Genomic DNA, 21,784 nt, shown 5'->3' with positions numbered 1-21,784 from the left:
CCCAGAAAGGACCCTTGAACCAGCGAGAGACCAGAGTTGGTAGTAAATACACCAATTTCTTCACTCCTGATGGGATAACTTGATGGCACATTCCTTTTTTTTCCACATCCCTACTACCCATTGTGTTTCCTGGGATCACCTCACAAATAAGCAGGGACTGTGGCAGAGTTAAACTGCAGGTCTCCAGACTCCTAGTCCAGTGCTCTTTCCTCACACCAGGGTTTCTCAACCTCGGCACTATTACCATTTTGGACTGGATAATTCCTTGTGCGCAGGGGCTGGCCTGTGTATTGAAGAATGTTTAGCAGCATCCCTGAACTCTAGCCACTAGATGCCAGCAGCACCCTCCAGTTGGGAACAATAAAAAATGTGTCTTCCTTGTCAAATGTCCCCTGGGGGAAAATCACCCCTGGTTGCAAACCACTGCTGTACACCAGGCTGTCCCTCTTAGCAGGTCTAGAGAAAGAATTCCAAGCCCTAAGAATCCCTCCCCTTCCCGACGGCTCTTCAGAGAACATAAATGAAACCACTGAAATTTACTCTGAAAAATCTTTTATTAGAGATGAGTGAAATAACAAGACACTGGGGGCTCTGAAGACAACCTCGCTCCTGTGGGATCACAGACCTGTCAGGTCTCCAGGGTAAACGGCGCAGCCTCCCGGTCCAGGCTGCTGCATTGGCCATTGGCATCCTCTGGCCTCCCCTGTCTGTCCTGGTCCATCCCTGCCAGGGCCCAGCGCCCAGGGCCTATAAAGCTGACCTGTTAGAGACTGATGGTGGCTTAGGTGTATCTGTTTTCCAATATGGGCCTGAAAGCGACGGTGGAATTTCTGGCGCTGGGAAGTAGAACCTTTAAGTCTCCACCCTCCATTTCTATCACTCTCCTTTCTCCTTTCTTGGCCCTTTCCTGCCCCGAGACTGGAAGATTCCTGAGTTGACTGACAGAAAGAGGAGAGAAGTGAGGATAATCATTCCAGACTATTCCTTTCATTCTTGCTAAATCAAGGAGAGTAAGCAAATGGGGGTGAACCCTCCTCTACTTCCTGGCTGGGAATCTATTATAACAGAGGTCCCCAGCAAGGCTCTGCTGTCCCTCAAAAGGAGTGATATTCAGAATATTTATTTAACAGCCAGTACAGCATGGGCACTGAGAAACCAGGATGGATACAGGCTGTAGACAACTGCAGTGCTATTCAGGTGTAAGCCAGCTGATTGTCAGTCTGCCCCTAGGCCCAGGACCATCCTCTGGAATCTAGCCCTGTCCATTTCCAAGCCTAATTCGAGGGACCGGCTGCCCAGAAAGGGACCACATCTTTAGGACCTTTGTCTTATTCCTGTGACATCTGCAGTGCCTAGCACAGGAATGGACAGAGCCAGAACTCAGTCAAAGAATACTAGGCTAGTGAATGGCTGAGAAGACAGTCCCTAGTCTGGCAGAATCCCTGGCCTGCAGAATAATGAAGGCAGGTTAGAGCCCCCCAGACTGATGGAAGAAACACAGTCCTGGTCTGATGAGGGACTGGAGGTTCTGCAGTTGGAGCTGGGTCAGGAGCACTTGGGTCCAGCCATAGGGCTCCCTGGTCCCTGGCAGGTATGAGATGGAGACAAACTGCCATCAGCCCTAACATGGAGGGGCCCAGTGTCCTTGGCAGGGGCGTGGGCCCATGTCAGGGAGGAAGGCCAGCCACAGAGGCACAAAGGACAGAGGCAGCAAGACCCCAGGGCATAAACACCTCAGCTCCCCAGTCTTGTGGGCTCAAGTCCTAGCTCTGAATGCTGGCATCCAGCATGGGGGTGATTCAGGCGTGCAAGGGCTAGTAAGGAGCTAGTCTTGCAAAAGCTGCACAGAACTTGCTGGGAGAACCCCAGTCCTTGAACCGTCTCCTTCAGTGAAGCCGACCTGGGAAGAGAAGGATGAAAATTGACATTTCTTAAGCACCTGTTATATACCAGCTGTTTATCTCACTCAGTTTCAAAAGGTCCTATTGTGGGAACATGAAATTATCCCTATTTTACAGATGAAGCTGAAGCTTGAAGAAGTGAAGCCACTTTTCCAAGACCTCCACACTTCAAAGCCCAGGCTCTTATTATCACACACGTCTCAACAACAGGCATCAACTAAATGCTGGGTGATGGACACCTGGTTGTAGACACACATTTGTGTCTGGTACCTGACTCTGACAGACTGAGGATGACGATTCCCTAGAGAGACCCAGCTCCTTCCATCCCCTACTCTCTCAACACAGACAACCAAGGCCAACCCTGACAAATCCCCAGGGGAACCAGGAACTGAGATGGCTTCCTTCTCGGCACAACTGCCTCTGTCCTATGCCCACTCCCAGTCTCCTCATCTAAATATGTATGATTGTGCGAGACTGTGATTCAGCAGGGAGAAGCTGGATTAAGGATGACAGCTCTTGCCTTGTCCCTGTCACATCCCTCTATGCCTGGAAGTTTCAGTGGATTCCAGGAGACTCCCGTATAAGAGGAGAGCTGTGCAAACCAATGGCTGGTACACGGCCACCCTAACCCTTCCTCGTCTGCAGGGAGTGCTTCCTTCTCTGAGCGACCAGCCTGGCTGACACAGCTTTGCTCACCCTCCTTTGGGGAACAGTCAGAGCTTGGGCCTTGTCACCTCTGCCGCCTCTCAAGGCCTGGGCTCTCCCCAGCTGCACCCATCCTGGACTGGGGAAGGAGGAGCAACAGGACAGGGACTGGGCAAATGATGGCTGCCCCCAGTCCTGGACAGAGGTCTGCCGCCCTAATACACTTACTCCTGACCAGCTCTGCCTCCCACGTACCCTTTCACCGCCCTTCAAACCACAGTCCCGGAGTCTTACCGGCATGTTCCTTCTGGGTAGAGGCTGCCGGGCTGAAGGACAGTCCTCTAGGCTCCGGCCCCCCCGCCGATAGGAGCGAGTGCTCTCAGAGCTGGAAGACAGGGAAAGGCCAAGGTGACCCCTGCACCCAGAGAGCCCCTTAGAGTAGGGGGAAGGGCTCAGGGATAGAGCAAGGCTGGGGGCTTGGACTGGGTGGGTAGAGAGTCCACGAGGCCCCCAGGCTGGGTGCATCACAGGCCCCAGAGGCCCAGAACTGACCTCCACACTGAAAATTTCACCATATCTATTCCCCAAACTCCAAACTGAAAGGGTTTGCAAGGAAGAGAGGACTGGATCCTGGGCTGGGGGTGGGGACAGAGTGAAAACCCCACTGTGAACCTCTAGAACAAGCCACAGTTGGCACTAGGCCTTCGCTCTTCCAGCTTCAGCAGCCTGAGCCCCAGACTCCTCCCCAGCTCTCCAGGCCAGAGGCAGGAGCAGGTGTGTGAAGGGGGAAGGGGTCCAATCACCCTCCACTTATGGTCTAGCATTTCTGCACTGTTCATGGGCCTCAGCGCTAGAAGGTATCCCAGGCTACAGGCAGGCACCGTTTAGAGGTGGCGAAGTAAATGGATGCTCAGAGAGGTCAGGAGACTTGCTGAGACTGCACAGTTGGGCTTTCACCAACCTGAACCTAACAGGGGGATACATCTCTGAAGGGGTGGTTCCAGATGTCAGGCTGGGTCGGGAGGGGCCCGGGGGCTCCCAGAGGCCCTCTTCAGAGCTGGGTAGGGTTTGGTTGGGACCCCCAGGTTCCACGGGGCTTGTGAGACTGCAGGAGGAGGAGGCTGGACTGCTCAGGTTCTCAGGGACCCCAGCAGACTCCGAGCTCAGGCTGGGAACTTCGGAACGATCTGAAATCAGAAGTGATAAAGCCTGTCTTTATCACTTACTCTGTGCTCAACTTCAAAGCAGCTTTTGGCCTCTGGGATCTATCATGGTTCTCTCCCAATTCCCCAGCTCTCATCTACCTGTCCAGCACTCTCCTTCAACTCTTCACCATCATGCTTCAGTCTCATGGTTCATGATGTTCATTCCTGATGGCCAGGGCCACACTGACTAGCACTGTTCACTTCTGCTCACACCCTCTCCTCGATCTGGACTCTCCTGCTTGTCCCTCAGGCTCAGCTCTGATGCTGCCTCCACCAGGAAGCCTTCCTAACCCCCCCTACCAATCCCAGCAGGAGACTCTCCCTCCCTCTCCCGAGTTCCCAGAACAAGCCTGTTCATTCATTCAACAAATAGTTCTTGACAACAGCCAAGCACTGTGCTAGGTGCTGGAGAAATAGTAGTCAACAAAACTTGCTTCTGTCCTTTTGGAATTTATCTTCTATGTCGCACTGTGCCTTATATTATAATGAATTACATTCCAGTTTTTATCTCTCCCACTAGACTGTGTCTCAGTAGCCCCCAAGGGACTCAAGACAGTGCACGCTTAAAAAATGCTTCTCTCTCTTTTTATTTCAGTGAAGCATTGAGGAATTTGGAATAAGACGGACCTGGGTTGGAAGCCCACATCAGGGACTTAGGTATGGGATCTTGGACATGTTACTTAACATCTCTCTTCCTTTACCTGTGCGGGAGATGATAACCCCTACCTGACAGGTGACAGTGAGGACAGTATGGACTAACACAGCACTCTGAGCTCAGTGCTCCAGCACATAGCAGGCCCTCAATGAATGGCACGAGAGCATTTTTCTGGGCAGCCAACCATACCTCCACTGGCATGTCCCGCACGCCCTTGGGCCATGGTCCGAGAAGGGTTTTTGACCGGCAAAGGTGGGGGGCAATCCTCACTCTGGATCTTAGGGGCAGCTGGTCCCAGGCTGGCGATGGTCTCGTAGGTCTTGTTGCTGATGTCCAGCCTCCCACTGGCCCAGCGGACCTGGGCTGGGGGCTTCAGCGGGCAGCGCTGCTGGGGCAGAAGTGTGGGAGGGAGGATGCCCTTGGTTCCTCCAGCTCAGCCCCGCCCCTCCCCACATCAGGTCCCATGTGGACCTGGAAGACCATCAGGTCTTCCCTTCGGCTGTCTGGAGGCCTGAGAGGCGAGGGCTGGGACGCACCTTCTCTTCCTCATCCTCCTCACTGTCAGAGCCAGGCTCTGTGGAGATCCCCCAGGGGTAGTCCAGGTGCAGCGGGAAGGCGAGGGTCCCAGCATGGGCCTGCTCCAGCTGCCAAAAACAAAGCCTTGGCAGTTCAGAAGGTCAGGGGCTCAGCAGAGAGATAGAAAGGGTCAGGGGCTCCCTCTCCTTCCCTAGACCTCACCAGCTCCTCACACTCTTTGTGCTGCTTCTTCCTGGCTATGTCCAGAGCTGTCTCTCCTGCCTCGTTCACTGTGAGGGATAAAGTCAGGGGTTGTGGTCAGGGTCAAAGAGGCATTATAACTTAGAGGTTAGGATGAGCCTTTGGGATCAAGATCGTCTGGGTTTGAATCCTGGCTCTGCTACTCCCTGGCTGTGTGACTTTGGACAAGTGACTTAACCTCTCTGGGCCTTAATTTTCTCATCTATAAAATGAGTATGATACTTGGAACTACTGACGAGGTTGTTATGAGGATTAAATGAGTTAATATACATAGAGCACTTGGCACATTACCAGGTACACATTAAACAGTAAATCATAGGATTACAAGCACTATTATTCAGATTCAGTTAATGTTTATTTGTCTAGGTACTTTAAGAAACGTTGTTTTATTTTATCCTTTCAGCAGGTCTGCTAGGTCAGTGGTATTATTCCCATTTTACAGATGAAGAAGCTTAGGTTCGAGAGATGAATGGACAAACCCCAAAGTCACAAAGGTGGTCAGAAGCAAGCCAGGATTAGAACCCAAGTCTGTGTGCAAAGTCCATGCTTGTTACCAGTGCAGGAAGTCCCCCAGGAGGGGTAGTCAGGAATGGGAGTCTGATGGAGGAGTTGTTGGAGCCCCACCTGTGCCAAGTGAGGCTCTCCCTTTCAGCAGCAGCTTGAGACAGTCGGGTTGGTTGTAGAGAGCAGCGCAGTGCAGGGCGCTGTTCCCGTCAGCAGCCTTGGCATCCAGGTGACCACTGTGGCGGGGTGTGGGGGGGTGGGTCAGGGAGGAAGGAAGGGAACAGACAGGTGAAGGGGTCAAAGTCAGGGGGAAAAGAGAGAGAGGAAAGGAGGGAGGAGAGGGGGAGAAGAGGAAGGCAAGGGGAGCGTGAGGAGGTGGGCAGGGAGGTTCTCACCCGTTTTGGATGATGAAATCCACCAGGGGCAGGGAGGCCTGGTTGGTGACTCTGACAGCCAAGTGCAGGGCGAGCTCTCCAGGTGCCTGAATACATGTCCACACCTCTGAGTTTACCCCAGTTCACCTGCCCCCCAATATTACCCTCTTAAACTCTTGCTGCCCCCTGACACCTCCAGATATGAAGCTGCCAGAACCCCTGAGAGAGGAAGCTGAATGCGGAAACCTCATGTTTGGGAGGAGGATGAAAGGCCATTCCTTCACTGCTTCCTTCAGTGGTTCTACCTCCTCCTCCCCAGTAGAAGGTGTTTCCCAAACTTGGTTCTTGGCCTTGGACTCTTCTCTCTGCCCCCAGAGACGTCGAATAACCTCAAGCTTTCAGTTAACACTCACGTGTAGGCTGCTCCAAATTCTTACCCCGTCTAAGTGCTACACCCACCCTGCCCACTGGATAGCCCACGAGATATCAGGCAGACAGCTCAAAGACATGGCATCCAATTTTTGATGTCCAATCAGTGTCAATTTATTCCTTCAAATGTCTCTGATATCCTTTCCCCCTTGGCTCACGTGATGTTTGTTACTAGAATCACCAGTGCAATAGCCTTCCTTGCTCTGACCTGACCCACCCCTCCCCATTTCTAAGGCTATACAAGGGAAAAAAAGATTCTAACGTTTATCGCACATATATTATGCACCAGGCCCTTTCATACGGGACTTAATTCTCACTTCAACCCCATGGGTGCTATCATTAACCCGTTTTACAGATGAGAAAATGAGACTCAGAGTTCAGTAAACTGCTCAGGATCACACAGCTAGGAAAAGACAGAGCCAGGATTTTGGCTCGGGACTGCCTGACTTAAGTTGTGCTCTCTCCCATTTACCCCTCTGATGGGTGCGGTTTGAGCAGATGTCAGAGGTGGGGCAGGGGGGAGTAACAGCCAGCCCTGGAGGAGGACTGGGGCGTGCTAAGTGTGGCTGGGTTATAAGTGGCCCTTGGAGAGGGTTCTCACCTGCCCCTCAGGCCCCGGCAGTGGCTGTCCAAAGTCCTGCCCATTAGCGAAGGCCTCCAGTACTGACAGGAGGTCCCGGTTACAAATGGCCGTCCAGAGTCTCTGAGGCTCGGGGGTGGACCGCCGGGCAAACCTGTGTTCCACATACTTGGCCACGATATAGTCCCTGCGGGTGCTCCTGTCAAAAATAACCGCGGGATGTCAGAGCAAGGACCGTTTCTACTCAGCTGACCCTTGAAACCACCCCACATGTCCTGGACTCTTCCAGATCTGAGGCTCCCCTCTCCCCAGACTTCTCCCTGGGAGCCGGGAAAGCAGAATCCCCCGGCCAGAATCTGCCCCCAGCTGAGAATCGCCTTACATGTCACTCTCAGTTGAGGGTTTAGGGCCGCCGTGCGAGGGCAGCTGGGCCTCCATGACCTCATTGAAGCGAGTGTTTCCGATGTTCAAGGCCAGCTGGGTTCGCGGGAAAGCAGTGGGGGTAAGACGCGGTGGTTAGGACAGCGCCCCCTGGAGGATTGAGCTTCCAGAGGTCCCGCCCCTCAGCCTCCCTCCTGGTCCAGGCTCGGCTCCGCCCCGCCCATCCTCTTTTTGGCTCGTCTGGGTCCTGACCCAACTTGGCCCTGCCTCACCTTGGCCCCGCCCCATCCGACCCCATAGGCTCCAGCTGAGTCCTTCGGGCCCAAGCCCCGCCCCCTCATCAGACCACGCCCCTGATCGCCCTCCGGCCCCGCCCCGCCCTCACCAACAGCTCGGAGGGGCCCAGCAGGTCCAAGGTGAGGGACTGCATGCGTGAGAAGCGCACGCCCAGCTCGCGGTGGACGCCGGAGCACTGGATGCAGGTGAGCACGCCCAGGTTGGTGCTGAGCCAAGTGGGGTCTGCAAAGTAGGGCAGCTCGTGCCTGGAGGCGCGGGCCCCTCCCCTCCGTTTCCACCTCCCTCCTCGTCCGGCCCCACCTGCAGCCCCGCAGTCGCAGCACTGGCCATTCCCGGGCCTGCTCTTGACCTCGGCGATGAGCAGCTTGGTGAGGTCCTGGGGCTCCCCGTCCAGCCCGGCGCCCCCCCAGGGCCCCGGGCCGCCGCTGGGCTCCCCCAGAAAGGCACTACTCAAGGCTTCGTCCTTGCTGTTCTGCAGCACTGACACCCACCTGCAGAGAGTGCGGCGTGGCGTGGGCATGACGCCCGCGGTGGTGCGGTCCTGTATCGGGCCGGAGGTTGCTCCCCTGCCCCCACCCCCAGGCTAGCCGTGGGGGCACTCACGCCTCACACTCATGTTCGTCCTCCGCCTGGAAGTGGTATGTCCTGTTGTCTGTGGGGAGAGGGGCGTTGTCTGGCTCACAGAAATCCTGCTGTCCTTGCTGCCCTGGGCCTGGGAAGCCCTCACCCCCACCGCCGGCTCCAGACGGAGGTTTTGTTCCTTGGGGCCAGGCTCTGCTAAGCTACAGTGGGCGGGTAATGACAGTGGCCAGCAGAGGGGGCAGTTTCTCAGAAGAAACCTCCAGGGTAGGACCCCAAGAAGGCCCTCTGTGTGAAGCCCAGCTTCCAGGGTCAGGCGAGGTTTCCCAGGGCACAGGGCCCCCCTCAGCTCACGGGCAGAGGAGCCTCTGAACCTACGGCCCCCTCCCCTCCCAGCCCCACAGCCTCCCTTCGGGTCTTCCTGCTCCCCACCTCTCCCCCTCGTCCCCCAGCCCGCACCAGCTGCCAGATTGCTGGGCCAAAGGTTCCGCTCAAATCACGCCACTTCCCTGCTCCAAGGCCTCCCATGGCTCCCTCCTGCCAGGAAATAAGGTCCAAACCTTTAAGAGGCGGTCCCAGGCTTCATCTCCCACTACTGCTATGGGAACCCTGCACCCTGTCTAAACTGGAGGACCCACTCTCCTGGTTCCATGCCTTTCATCTCCTGAAACATCCTCCCCCAGACTCTATGTTCTGTGTCCTTCAAGGCTAAACTCCGAGAAGGCTTTCCTGATTCCTCACAGCAGGGCAGGCCTTCCCTCACTCTAACATATCTTTTTAAATTTTATTTATTTATTTATTTATGGCCACGCCGCATGGCTTGCGGGATCTTAGTTCCCTGACCAGGGATTGAACCCAGGCCCTCGGCAGTGAGAGCGCTGAGTCCTAAACACTGGACCCGACAGGGAATTCCCCGCTCACTATAATCTCTGATGGTGCTATATCTGCACCTCTCTTCTGGACATTCCCCATCACCTTGCAGTTCCGGGTCCCCACCTCACAACCCTGCCAGACAGAGCTCCCTGAAGACCAGATCTAGGTCCTTCTCAGCCTGCGCTGGCGCTCATGAAAAGCCTGTCACCAAGACCCCAAAAGATGAAAACTGAACATTTTAAAGTAATAATTTTGAAAGCCAAATTACCCAAATCCATTTAAATATGCTTTACAGAAATAATCATATTTAATGTGGGGTGTGGGTGCATTTTAATGTTTAATGTGACATGGGGTGAAGCCTCTGAAAAGTGTCCAGAGCTTAAGGAGTCTTATGCCTGCCGTAGCAACTATTTGATAAACACATGTGGAATTGTACACAGGCCCCTAATTGGAGCCTCCCAGGAGCTGACAGGTCTCTCAGAGAAGCCCTGGGCAGTTGCTGGGTAGGGGGCAGGGACTACTCACGGGTCACCAGGTCAAAGCACTTTTTCTCCTCGGGGTTTGGCCTCACTTGGCACGTCAGCAAGGTCAGCTTCACTGGTGGCCGGTTTATCTGTGCGAAGTTGGGAATGGAGGATGTACATGTTACCCTCTGGGCCTCCCAAACTCTTAGGCTTGTTTCCCAATCTGTTAAATGGGCATAATAATCGTGTTCCAGTTTATGTCTCCCCTCTCCTAGCACCTCAAGGATGTGGAGTGTGAGGCTTTGGATCCCTTTCTCCCTCCCACAGGGAGTCTCCAGTTCCCTGGATCCAGGTTTGCAACCAGTCTTAGAGGGAGGGTTTGACATCTGTCTGCTCTGAACACCAGGAGGAGAGGACCTATCATGTCCTGAGACCCCCCCAGCCCTCCAGGCCTCACCGTGCTGTGTGAGATGGTCAGGCAGCCATACTTGACTCCACACTTCCTTTTCTGCCAGACTCTTCGAATTCTAGGGCCCAGAGGGATAGAAAGACAGTCACTCAAGGCTCACACCTAATTCCCCTGTATCAGTGAACAGAGTCCTGGACCAGGACTCACTTCTTCACCTCTTCTGTCCCGTGACCCCTATGCCCCTCACTCCCTGGGCTCCCTTCTGCTGGAGGGGACACAGCCCTGCCATTAGGAAGCTCCCAGTCAGACAGCCCCACTCCCTAGGAATCTTTATTCTAAAGGGGCACGTGACCTTGGCCCTCTGAGACCTTCCAGTCTGATGGACGAGACAGTTCCCAACCTTAGGGACCTCCTAGTCTGAGAGGAGGAACAGGTTCTTGACCACAACAGATGAATTATGGTTAAAGACAAAGCAAGATAAATATCGAGCCCTCAAAAATAAAATTAGCAAATCCATGATCAAAGCTACTTGGCACTTTTCCTGTAAGAGGTAAATATTAATTGGTTTAACAAAGGTATTCTTCTCTGATAAAAACCGATGAGTAAGTAAAAAAATTAACGGATTCCCATAAAGGCCTTTGCATTTCACAGACTGATTTTTTTTTACAACAGGGAGCAGGGCACAGTCAACAGTTTCATTTCCAGGCAGTCAATATATTATAGAGATTACGGGTGAGGCCATGGAGACTGTCTAGTGCATAATAAGTGCTCAGAAATTGTTCGCTGCTGCTATTCTTCTTCTTTACGTTAAGAACAACCACCAACTTTAGCAGAAATTCACGAGCCCAGGATTCTGATGATTTTGCACTGCCAGAGTGGAGGGTCCTGGAACCCTCAGGGTCTACACAGATGATAGGGACAGTCCCTTCAGGCAGCTCACCCAGCCCTATCATTTACTGGCTGGGTGGCTTTGGGCAAGTTACTTGAGCTCTCTGAGTCACTTACCCATCACTTTTCTTGTACAGAAAGCCCACCTTCTCTGTCCCAAACTGCTTGTTGCCTTGGTGCTGGTGGATGCTGTAGCCACCTCCTGAGTTCTTCCGGCTCAGAGTCTCCTGTTCCTCGGACATGCAAAGGAGACCTCAGGGCATGTGGGTGGGAAGAGCCCCAATCTGCAGGGGTCTCACTCAGGGAGACTTCTCAAGGGGACGCTATGGGGTCTTCCTTCTCTCCCTCCCTCCAGGGTGGGCCTTGGGAGTGGGCACTTGGTTGGGTATGATTCAGGGGCTGACTTCTCTGCTCTCAAGCTGCAGCGTCCCTCGGAGGGAGTCCCGGAGCTGGGTCAGCTTCTGTAGCTCCTCCTCCTGGGCTTGATGCAGCTATGCGACAAAGGGCAGGACCCCATCATCAGCCAGCAGATGTGCCAGGTACAGAGCCCAGACCCAGAGCAGCAGGGCAGTAGCCGCCTTGCTCTCTGGACAGAAGCCAGCAATTCCACGGCCACAGATTCTCCCGGAAGGACAGGGGACTTGACCACAACCTCAAGGGTGAGGCCCAACTTACTGCGTGTACTGAGGCTGCCAGCTTCTCAATGAAGGGGGACAGGCTCTGAGCAGCCTTCCAGCCATCTTGGAAAAAGCTAAGGGTGTGAGGCCAAACAAGGGACCAGAGAGAGAGATGAAAATGAGAGGGGAAGTGTGGGAGAAGGTGCTCTAGAGATCACAGGGCACCTGGGGGCAATATAGTGTGACGGCCACGAGCAGGCACCCCGGAGTCAGAGTGTCTGGGTCCAGATCCCACTTCCTAGCTGTGTGACCTTAGTAAATCTGAGTCTAAATTTTCTCATCTATAAAATGGGGATACTAGCAGTAGCTGCTCACAGGGGTGTGTGTGGGGTACGTAGTGCTTGATACGTGGTGAGCATTCAATAAAGAGCAGCCGTAAAAAGCATTACCAGTGAGGTACAGACGCACACGGAAGCCTCAAGGGTCTGCCAGAGCCTGGGGATGGCTTTGTTCTCGGTTGCCTGAAGGGTCAAGGGGCAAGCGACTGTGGGGATGGGGGTGGCACATGGGGAGAAACCTACTTGTGCTGGGCGTGGAAGAACTTGATGAGGCTCTGCAGGAAATCAGGACCTTGCTTCATCTGGCTCTCCCCGGCTTTCAGCAGATACTGGGGAGAGGGCAGGGAAAGGTGTGTGATGTGAGCAAAGCTGAATCCTGGGCTCAAGGGGCTGCCGTCCCCATCCCAGGCTAATCCTTTTGGCCATGACTGGACCTTGGTGACCCCTCAAGGGCCATCTGGCAAGGACCTGGGCTGAGACTGTGACTGGGACCCCGGGGACGTTCAGGGATGCAGACAGGAAGACACATCCCACCCCTCCCTCGGCCTGGGGCACCCCTTACCTCACACATGTGCAGCTGGAAGACGCGTCGCTCTCTCTGGGTGTCCTGCGCCACCTCCCCGGCACTCCCTCCTGTCACCCTGGCCCGGTCCCTCTCCTTCTCCAGCCTGGCCCTAGGCCCCCAGGAAAGAGAGGCCTGAACAACTCTCACTATCCCCTCGCATGGCCCACCATCCCTACATGCTCCTGTCTGTACGGGCACACGAGAGTGAGGGGACCCTCCTCTGCGCAGCTGTGTGGTGGGGCTGGGGTACAACGGTCAACAGTGTGGATTCAGGGAATGTACAGGCTGGTGAGGGGGGGAGTCAGCCCCGTGAATCAAATCACAGCCTTGAAGAGAGCAATGGGAGAGTAAAATGGGGGATCCGACCTCATCCAGCTACTCAGGAAGTGATGCTGGAGCTGGGATCTGAAGTCAGAGGAAGCTAGGGCTGGGTGGGAGGGTCAGACCACGGGACAGCCCAGAGGCAGGAGAGATCAGGGCTCACAGTGGAGACAGAGAGGGAGGTGGTTCCACGTGAGGTAAAGAGAGGCCAGACCACGCAGGGCCTGAGTCAGACCGTGTTGACGTTCTTGGTCTTTATCCCAAGAGCAATGGGAAGGAGTTGATGGTTTCTAGGCAGGGAGGGGATGGGCTCAGATAGGGCCAGGTGGGATTGGGGGTAACCGGTTCTGATTTTTCTGGAAGGGATTTAGGACCATGTGGGTTAAAAGACCACAAGGTGCCTTCATTCTTCTGAGCCATGGAGCTTCCCATTTAAAGCTTAAAAAACCTTGATTCTTTTCTTTGTAGGTGAAGACAGAAAGCGCTTCCCATCCTGTAGCTAAGAGTAACCTGGGCTTTCTCCCCTAAGGATCTCGGAGTTGGTGGCTTCTCCTGTTTGTGGATGGGTGGAACTGTGTATAAATGGTTTCCTGGAAATCCCACACCCATCAGACCACCCACTTCCAGCCAGGAGAGTATTTCCAAATCTGGGGCTGGACGCATGAGACCGTGAATCCCGTGTAAAGGAGACAGCTTGCGTATAGTTTTGCTCCCAGTGGGTGCCAGCCCTGAGCAAAGAAAAGAGACACGGGATAACCTTACATCTGCATTACTTCCCCTCTCCAAGCCCCAGTCTCCTCATCTCGAAAATGGGGACCTCTATCTGTACCCAGATGAGATAAAGTATGCAAAAGACTTAGCAGACAGAAGACACTACAGTATAATATTATAGGCCCCTTTAAGCTTCAGTTTTCCCATCTGTAAACTGAGGAAGCAATGACCCAGACTGAGTTCTCAGGCCCCTTCTGGTTCTAAAGTTCTAGACCTTACTGTCGTCAGACCTCTGGAATGGTGTTTATTTGCAGAATCTGTCCCTGAGACCCAGAGGGCAGTTTCTCAACCTTGGAACTAAAGACATTTTGACTAGATAATTCTTTGCTGTGGGGGTCCTCCTGTGCATTGTAAGATGTTTAGCAGCATCCCTGGCCTCTGCCCACTAGATGCCAGTAGCATCTGCCCTGTTGTGACAACCACAAATGTCTCCTGGGGGTGCAAAATCACCCCTGGGTGAAAACCACTGCTCTAGAGCAGAGTTCTGCAGGGTTTTTGTGTGTGTGTGTGTGTGTGTGTGTGTGTGTGGTTTTGTTTGTTTTTAATGGTTTAGGTTTTCCTTTAGGTTTTCCCTAAAGCTTTGTGATACCTCAAGAGGGAATCTGTGGCAGGGGAGTGGAGTTAGGTGAGGACTGACCCTGTGAACGGGCCTGGGGGTCAGGGCAGATGCTTTTTTGGGATCTGAAGATGAGCAGCAGAGAGAGAAGTGGTGGCCAGGCCTGAGCAACAATAAGCCTGGCAGCTTGCTAAGGAGGGCGGGAGACTGAGGGGGCAGAGCAGCTGGGAGAGGGCAAGGGCAGCTCCCATCTACATTGTTACCATATCTGCAAAAAGTGAGAGGGACTTCCCTGGTGCTCCAGATTTAACAGACTCTGCGCTTCCACTGCAGGGGGCATGGGTTCGATCCCCGGTGGGGGAACTAAGATCCCGCATGATGCATGGCATGCACCCCCCCAATAAGTAAATAAATAGGGAGAAATGAAAAAATAAGCTAAATATTTATCAACAGGAAGTAGTTAAATAAATGATGCTATGTGCACATATAGGAATACTATGCAGCTGTTAAAAAGGATGGGGGAAATCTATATATACTGGCATGGAAAGAAGTCTGCTCCAGAGTATATGGACAAAAAGGAAGCCACAGTATAGTACAGTGGCTAGAAATGTGGATTCTGGATTTGAATGGCAGCTCCCTCACTTACTTAATCTTATAAATCTTTCTAAGCTTCAGTTTCCCCATTTCAAATAGGAGACTAATACTGCCTAGTTCTCAGATGATTTAGTGCACTGGAAACATTTCGTACAGTCCCTGGTGTATGGTAAGCCCTCAATAAATGACAGGATTATAGTAATAACTTGATGATTCCCTTAGATAATTTATTTTTATTTATTTATGCATTTATTTATCTATCTATCTATCTATCTATGGCTGCTCCATGTGGCTTGTGGGATCTTAGTTCCCCGACCAGGGATTGAACCTGGCCCCCAGCAGTGAAAGCGCTGAGTCCTAACCATTGCACCGTCAGGGAATTCCCTAGATAATTTTTTTAGTGCAGCATACCTCCTATTTATTTATTTAACATTTTTTTATGCAAGGTCTAGTGGAGGTTAAAGGACAGAAGCTACTTAGCTCAGGATGAAGATAAGCTGTGAAGTATGATACATGGCCTTGTGAATTACCATAGCCCTGTCCCTCAGCCTCAGCTATGGTAATTTACAAAGATTTCCCTACAAAGTCTGAAATAGTCACCTGAAATGACCTGATACACCTCAGACTAACAGCTGGGAGTGCTTTCATTCCACCACACACAACCCCACACAGAAAATGGCAAATCCCATTCCCTCCCTGTCCTCAAAGTATGACCAATGTTTCATAAACATTTCAAATGTTAGGAATATTTTTATTTTCTTTGAGTGGAGTTGCAGCAGGAATGAAAAGTGCTGAAAGGCTAGTTACTAAGAAGACAGAGATAACTGGAGGAGGGGACCACAGCCACAGTCTAACACTATTCAGGGGATGAGGAACAGGTACCAGTGGAGTGAGGAGGTCGGGGGGAGGGAGACGGGAGAGGAAAGGAATCAAAACGAATCATGCATCTGCCAACCTGACACCTTGAACCACCTCTCCTGTGATGCCTTTTCCAACCACCCTTCCCTCCACCCCAAAACTGCCCGCCTGTTCTGCCACCTCTGTGCTGATGCCTTCATCATAGCACTGTCACTTTGTATTTTCATTATTTTGGGACCCACCTCCCTTCTTGCTTACAAACCAGTGGGATCCACTAAGGCAGGGATTGTGGTGATATTTTTCCCTCACTACTTACCTATAAATTGGGGATAATAGCACCTTTCCCTTCCAAGATGAATAACCAATGACAGACGCAAAGAGCTTATCACAGCAGTTGGCACAAAGGAAGCTCTTAAGTAAGTATAAGTATTAGCTGCTATTATTAATAATTATTTTTAAGTGCTAATTTTGTGCTGAGTGCTCTGCTAGGCCCTTCACACACTAAAGCAATAATCTCATGAGGCAGGAATCATTACTCCATTTTACAGATAAGTCACTTGTCCAAGGCACACAGCTGCTAAGTACTAGAGGATCTGAACCCAAGTCAGCCTGATGCTAGAGCCTCAGGGACAGCAGTGGTAACAAACTCTGTGGCTCAGATTTGTTCCATCCCTCCTTGCCTGCCTGGTTCCCCCAGCTGGTGACAGTCACAGTGTCTTTTCTGATAGATCACGGTCAGGGACTATTTTCCAAAAGATGAAGCTGAGATCCAGAGAAGGGAGGTAATTGCCCAAGATCCCAGGCTGGTCGGGGAAATGCTAGGAGCAGAGGTCTGGGCTTTTGCCTCTGAACCCCTTGCTGTGTTATTCTGGCCCCAGTTCTGGCTCAGAAAGATGGCCAATAAGTACGTGTTGAACTGCAGTGCCAGGTGCTGTATATGCACTGCACTTATTTCATCTCCACGTCAACCCTGCAAGGTATCGTTGGCCCCATTTTTCAGGTGAGGAAACAGCCCTGAAAATGGAACAGCCTAGATAACTGTGTCCCCTGAATAGGGCCTGGGATGCCTTCCTTAGCAGCCCCAGGTGGAGAGGGAGACCCCCTATATGAACAACCAGGGGGTGAGAATCCCGGTGGTATTCAACAGATACTATCAGGGCCCTTGGGCCCTTGCAGTTGCTGCCCAGACTGGTTTGGTTAAGAATGAGTTTGGAATTACACAGCAACGCATGGCTCGCTAATATCTAGCTATACCTGGAGCCCTCATAAAACGAATGTACACAGACACCTGTGCCAGGACATGTAGCTCGATCTATGTTATAGAAGCAGGAGCCAGGAGACCACTGGAAGAAGAAGGCCAGACTCAGAAGTCCTGGGTTCTAGCCCAGGTCCTATCGATAACTCACTGCGTAACCTCAGACAAGCCCCTTTCCCCATTATCACACACAGTCTTTTCTTTAAACGAAACCTTACAGGCAAGATCAATATATCAATCTGGTAAAAGCAGAGCTACTTGGGGAAGGTCAGCAAGGTAGGGCTTATTCTTTCTATTTAGTAGATGATGCCCTGAAAGGCTAAAAGGCTAAGGGCTTAGTCAAGGTCACTCAGGAAGATGAAGACCATGTGATCACACATCAAATCATAAAGAGAAAGATCACCTGCCTGCCTGTCCACACCCCTCCCTAGGCCTCTGATGAGAACAGATGGCCACGCTCATCACAGCTCCCACACCCTTCACCACAAGATCTACACCCACAGCGGGAGTGTAGATGGAGATCCTCGTTGGTGGGGAGGAGTTTCGGCCTCCTTCAGACCCAGGGAGTTCCCCATGGTGCCGGGAGCTTGAGGAACAATAAAGCTCCAGGATCTACTTCTTGGAAGGATTTTACAGAAATAATTATGGGTGGGAGCAAGGATTTAGTTCCAAGGATGCTTCCCCAACAACAGGGGCAGATTAAATACATTGTGGATTATGCATATGTTGACACACAGTGCACCCATTTAAGTGACGTTGTATAAAAATATGTAATGATGTAGAAAGATGGTCACAATGTATTTTTAAGCAAAAAACCCCCAGTATGATTATTATGATCTCGGTTTTGTAAAAATATTTCTTTATATATAGAAAAATGACTAGAAAGATGTTAATACTTTAGGCTTGGAAATGAAGGATCTTCTTCCTGGTTTTTGGTAGTTTCCCCTCCCCCCGCTTCCCCCTCCCAACCCCCTGCCTCAACATGCCACTTGTGGGATCTTAGTTCTCCGATCAGGGATTGAACCTGGGCCACGGCAGGGAAAGCACCGAGTCCTAACCACTGGATCACCAGGGAACTCTCCCCCACCCTCCACTTTTTTAAAATGATGAAATTACAGTGCTACACACACTATGTAAAAAAATTCTAACAATAGAGAAGTACTAGATATTCCCCCACATGACCCTCATCTTCTCCTAGAGATAATTAAAAATGTTTCCTCTTCTACTTCTCCATATTTTCTAAGTTATTCATAATGAACACATATTGCTTTTGCAAAATGCAAGAGAAGCCAAAATTTTACAAAGAAGAGCAAACGATGCCCTGAGGTACAGGGGGCCCAGCTGGGTCCTGGCAGAGGGCTGGGGCCAGGACCTGGACAGAGTTTGGCAGGCAGAGCCCGAGGGGTCCCTGCTCAGGGGCAGTTGGTTACTGGGTACCTGGGACTCCCTCTGTCTCCCTAATGTCCCAGTAGCTAGGGAGAAATCTGGAGTATTGTGTGTTGCACACAAGAGGCCCGGGTATGGCCTTTCATCCTCTGTGTCCAGCTAAATGTTTATAGATACTGCCTGGTGCTGCAGAAATAGGATCAACGAACGTGAATCCCAGCTCTGCCTCTGCCTAGCTATGTGGCCTCGGGCAAGTAACTTAACCGCTCTGAACCTCTAATTCCTCCTCTGATAATTGGGATACTCATATCTCCCTCACAGGGCTGGGTGAGTGTGAGGATGGATGTCTGGCACATGGAGGTGTTGAGTAAATGGATGCTCCTTTCCATCTCTCTGCCCATGTCTGGCACCACTGAGCAGATGAGTCTCTGAGAGCAGCAGCTTGGGGTCCCTTCACAATAGCTCCCCTTTAGTCATCTCGTGGTCCAGCCCCCAGACTCCCGTCAGGCCTGGGCATAAACCAGCCCCCATAAACATTTCTAGAGAGCGAGGTGCCATGTGCTTCTGGGTGACGTGCCCTGGCAGCACTTAGGTTCTTCCCCATATCCAGCCTCCCACTGCAACAGAAACATTGCTCTCCTGGACAAACCATCCTGGCTGCAGCCACTTACATTTTGGCTTCGTAGTCCTTCCATGCCTTCTCCAGTTGCTTTTTAGAATCCTGTAGTTCAGAAAGAACAATTTGCCCAAAGGGGCTCTTGGGGTGTGGAATCTACAGTACACTTTGCTACCATTAGGGGGACCCTGCACTTGCATGCTCCCCTGTGCTGCTCAGAGCCACAATCCAACCCCCCGCTGCCCACATAGCCCTGACTGCAAACCTGACCCCCCCAAAATAGACCCAACCAACCCCATTTCTCAGAGCTGAGCCCCTTCTTCCAACTGACCTCTTCCCGCAGTTGCCAGTAATCTATCTGAATTGGTAGGCTCAGGCCTAGGGTATTGGGGAGATTTTGGGGGGTCTGCCCTGAGTCCCCTCCCTTAGAAGATGGAGATCACCATGAGGAAAAGGATGGAGGATAAAGATCAGAATCCTCCCCTAACTTTACCCCACTGTTTTCTCCTGCCTGGTACTTGCTCACCCTTTCAACAGGAAGGTACAGGTGGAGGGACATATGCACAGAGAGGCTAAGAAGTCTACCTGAGGCCACACAGCAAGCCGGAGAGACCTGGCTTATCCCTGGCCTAGTTTGCCTGGGCCTCATCCAGCAGGCTGCTCACACCCTTCAGAACAGCCCCCCTGCCCCCACCCCTAAACTTCCAAGGTGCCCCAGTCTACCAGGCGAAAAAGCTGCTGGTCTGGTTTGGGTGGTTCCCGGGGCGAGGAGGAAAGCCTCTGCGGGGAGAACCTCTCAGGGGCCTTCTGGGGCAGACTTCCCAGGGAGATTATTCTGTTACTCTCTTTGAGTTCTACTTTGCCTCTAGCCAGGAGCTGCCTGCTGCAGAGAGAGCAGCCAAGCATGGGAGTCAGGAGGCCTGACTCTCACACTGGCTCCTCCACTGACCAGCTGTGTAAACTGTAAGCAGGTACCAAACTCCCTGAGCCTCAGTTTCCTCAACTGCAAAATGGGGATAACAGCACCTACAGGACCCCCGCCTCATTGGGTTGTTGTAAAGGGCCCTGGAAGACAGTAAGTCAGCCATCCTAGGCTCACCCCAGGGCCAGGTCCTCCTGTCATCCTGAGGGTCAGTAATGTGGGGTCAGCACACCCACTGTGACAGCCTCGCTTGGCTTCCGTCCTCAGCCCAGCCTTGCCTCCCCTGTCGTCTCCTGCCCACCCCTGTCTTGCTCCATCCCACCACCTCTGCACTCCCCCTGCTGCCCATGTGGAAACTCACCTGTCGCCCGTCCCTCAGCTGCCCCTTCAACAGACTGTCCAGGGGGAAAGAGACAATGTTGTTCAGGTTCTGAACCTGGAAAAAGCAGAGACCCCCATACCCCACCTTGGGTGACTGTCCATCCAGCCCCAAGGGGCTCAGGGTACGGTGAAGCATCACAAGGCCAAGGACAGCACTGGGGTAAAGGAGGCAGGGGAGAGAAAGACAAGAAGGTGAAGGAGTACAAGGGGTGGCGGGGTCGGCCTCCTGTGGAAGCTCTTCCCCTCCCCTGACTAATCCGCCTTATCACCTCACTGCTCAATCCATGGCATCCATGGTCAGCCTGTCTTTGTCACTTTGCCAGAGGGACACTCTCACCTCTCCTCTCTGACCCTCTGAGGTCCACCTGTAGCGCCATCTGTTGTTTCTGTCTGGCTAGTTCCTCGACTCCTTTTATAATGTGGGGAACCCATTCCCTATGGTCACAGGGGGTGAACACAGGAGTCAGAGCTGACCAGAGTGCCCCACCCTCCGGCTACTGTGATTGGATCAGAAACAGGCACATGACCCAAGCCAGCCAATCAGGATACTTCCTGGGACTTCTCTGCCAAAGTCACGGGAGAAAGATTGTCTTTCTTCTGTAAGGTGTGAATCTGGGCCTGCCCACTGAGCAGAGACAGAGAGAAACACTTTAAGAGAAAGAAAAGGAGCCTAAGACCAGCTGCATACCTGGACTTCCCATTACAGGGGCCAGTGAATTCTCTTTTTAAAAATTAACCTAGGGAATTCCCTGGTGGTCCAATGGTTAGGACTCAGCACTTTCACTGCCAGGGCTGGGTGGGCCCAGGTTCAATCCCTAGTCAGGGAACTAAGATCCCACAAGTTATGTGGCGTGGCCAAAAAAAAAAAAAAAAAGATTGAAAGAGAGAAAAAGACATATAAAAAGAAAAAAATTAACCTAGTTTGAGTTGAATTTCTGTTATTTGGCAACTCAAAACAGCCTATCTAATATTTCAGCCCACCTTTCAAGGTACAGCTCGGGCCTCCCCTCCTCCAGGAAGCCTTTCTGACTACTTTCTCCTGTGGCCTATCCTGACCTCCCCTTTTCTGAGCCATGGCAGCCCTAGGCCTCTGACCCAAGCCACTGGGTCCTTGAGTTTGTGCCACACTGCTGGTCTTGCTTGGTGTCATTTCACATCTCAGTTCCTCGACTAGGCTGTGGCTCTCCGAGGCAGTCTGACTCTTCCCTGTGTCACCAGCCCCTGGTACACCACCCACCACTGAGGAGACGCTCAGCAAACACTAGTTTGACTGAAACAAGGGGAGGAGAGGTAAAGACAAAAGATGTCACTGATTCAGTTGAACCCAAACACTGTTAAAGGCCTCTACGTGCAGGACAGGGAGCGAGGCAGTGCTACGCAAAAAGACAAAATGATGACAGATGGCAATATTAGCTAATGTTAACTGAGCACTACCCTGGAGCAGGCACTTAACTTGCGAAATCCTCATCACCACTCTGTGAGGTGGGGACCACTGTTATCCCCATTTTACAGATGAGGCTTGGGCAGGCTGAGGCACTTGCCCAGGGTCATACACCTAGTGAGCAGCAAAGCAGGGATTCAAGGCCTGAGTCTAAGCCTGAGGTGTGGGTGCTTGATCACTAAGCAAACTGCCTCGTAGAGAT

The 21,784-nt window shown here is 52.3% G+C and overlaps 1 protein-coding gene across 2 annotated transcripts in view; it reads right to left on the bottom strand.

Annotated features, from left to right (window-relative positions):
• Positions 1–528: 528 nt before the first annotated feature.
• ASAP3 (ArfGAP with SH3 domain, ankyrin repeat and PH domain 3) overlaps positions 529–21,784 on the bottom strand; it is a 48,196-nt gene continuing 26,940 nt past the window's right edge. Inside the window, exons 4-25 of one of the 2 annotated variants that reach the window (XM_089899225.1) lie at positions 20,122–20,196; positions 18,894–18,943; positions 12,479–12,590; positions 12,160–12,245; positions 11,637–11,712; positions 11,366–11,452; positions 11,079–11,188; positions 10,122–10,191; positions 9,726–9,813; positions 8,352–8,400; positions 8,049–8,239; positions 7,837–7,970; positions 7,453–7,547; positions 7,092–7,269; positions 6,083–6,168; positions 5,808–5,923; positions 5,145–5,212; positions 4,943–5,050; positions 4,596–4,794; positions 3,508–3,733; positions 2,841–2,931; positions 529–1,900 (exon numbers count right to left, since the gene is read on the bottom strand). In XM_089899225.1, coding sequence (XP_089755351.1) covers positions 1,826–1,900; positions 2,841–2,931; positions 3,508–3,733; positions 4,596–4,794; positions 4,943–5,050; positions 5,145–5,212; positions 5,808–5,923; positions 6,083–6,168; positions 7,092–7,269; positions 7,453–7,547; positions 7,837–7,970; positions 8,049–8,239; positions 8,352–8,400; positions 9,726–9,813; positions 10,122–10,191; positions 11,079–11,188; positions 11,366–11,452; positions 11,637–11,712; positions 12,160–12,245; positions 12,479–12,590; positions 18,894–18,943; positions 20,122–20,196 — 2,370 coding nt within the window. In that variant the 3' untranslated portion in view covers positions 529–1,825. The remainder of the gene's footprint in view (positions 1,901–2,840; positions 2,932–3,507; positions 3,734–4,595; positions 4,795–4,942; positions 5,051–5,144; positions 5,213–5,807; positions 5,924–6,082; positions 6,169–7,091; positions 7,270–7,452; positions 7,548–7,836; positions 7,971–8,048; positions 8,240–8,351; positions 8,401–9,725; positions 9,814–10,121; positions 10,192–11,078; positions 11,189–11,365; positions 11,453–11,636; positions 11,713–12,159; positions 12,246–12,478; positions 12,591–18,893; positions 18,944–20,121; positions 20,197–21,784) is intronic. The other variant, XM_022551862.3, reaches the window with a different exon arrangement.

The sequence above is a fragment of the Delphinapterus leucas genome, chromosome 1, assembly GCF_059928025.1.
Source record: "Delphinapterus leucas isolate spDelLeu-1000000601 "Yukka" chromosome 1, BTC_Dleu_Yukka2, whole genome shotgun sequence".
Taxonomy (NCBI): Eukaryota; Metazoa; Chordata; class Mammalia; order Artiodactyla; family Monodontidae; genus Delphinapterus; species Delphinapterus leucas.
The sequence above is the reverse complement of the archived record's forward strand: the minus strand, read 5'-3'. Positions and strand labels throughout refer to the sequence as shown.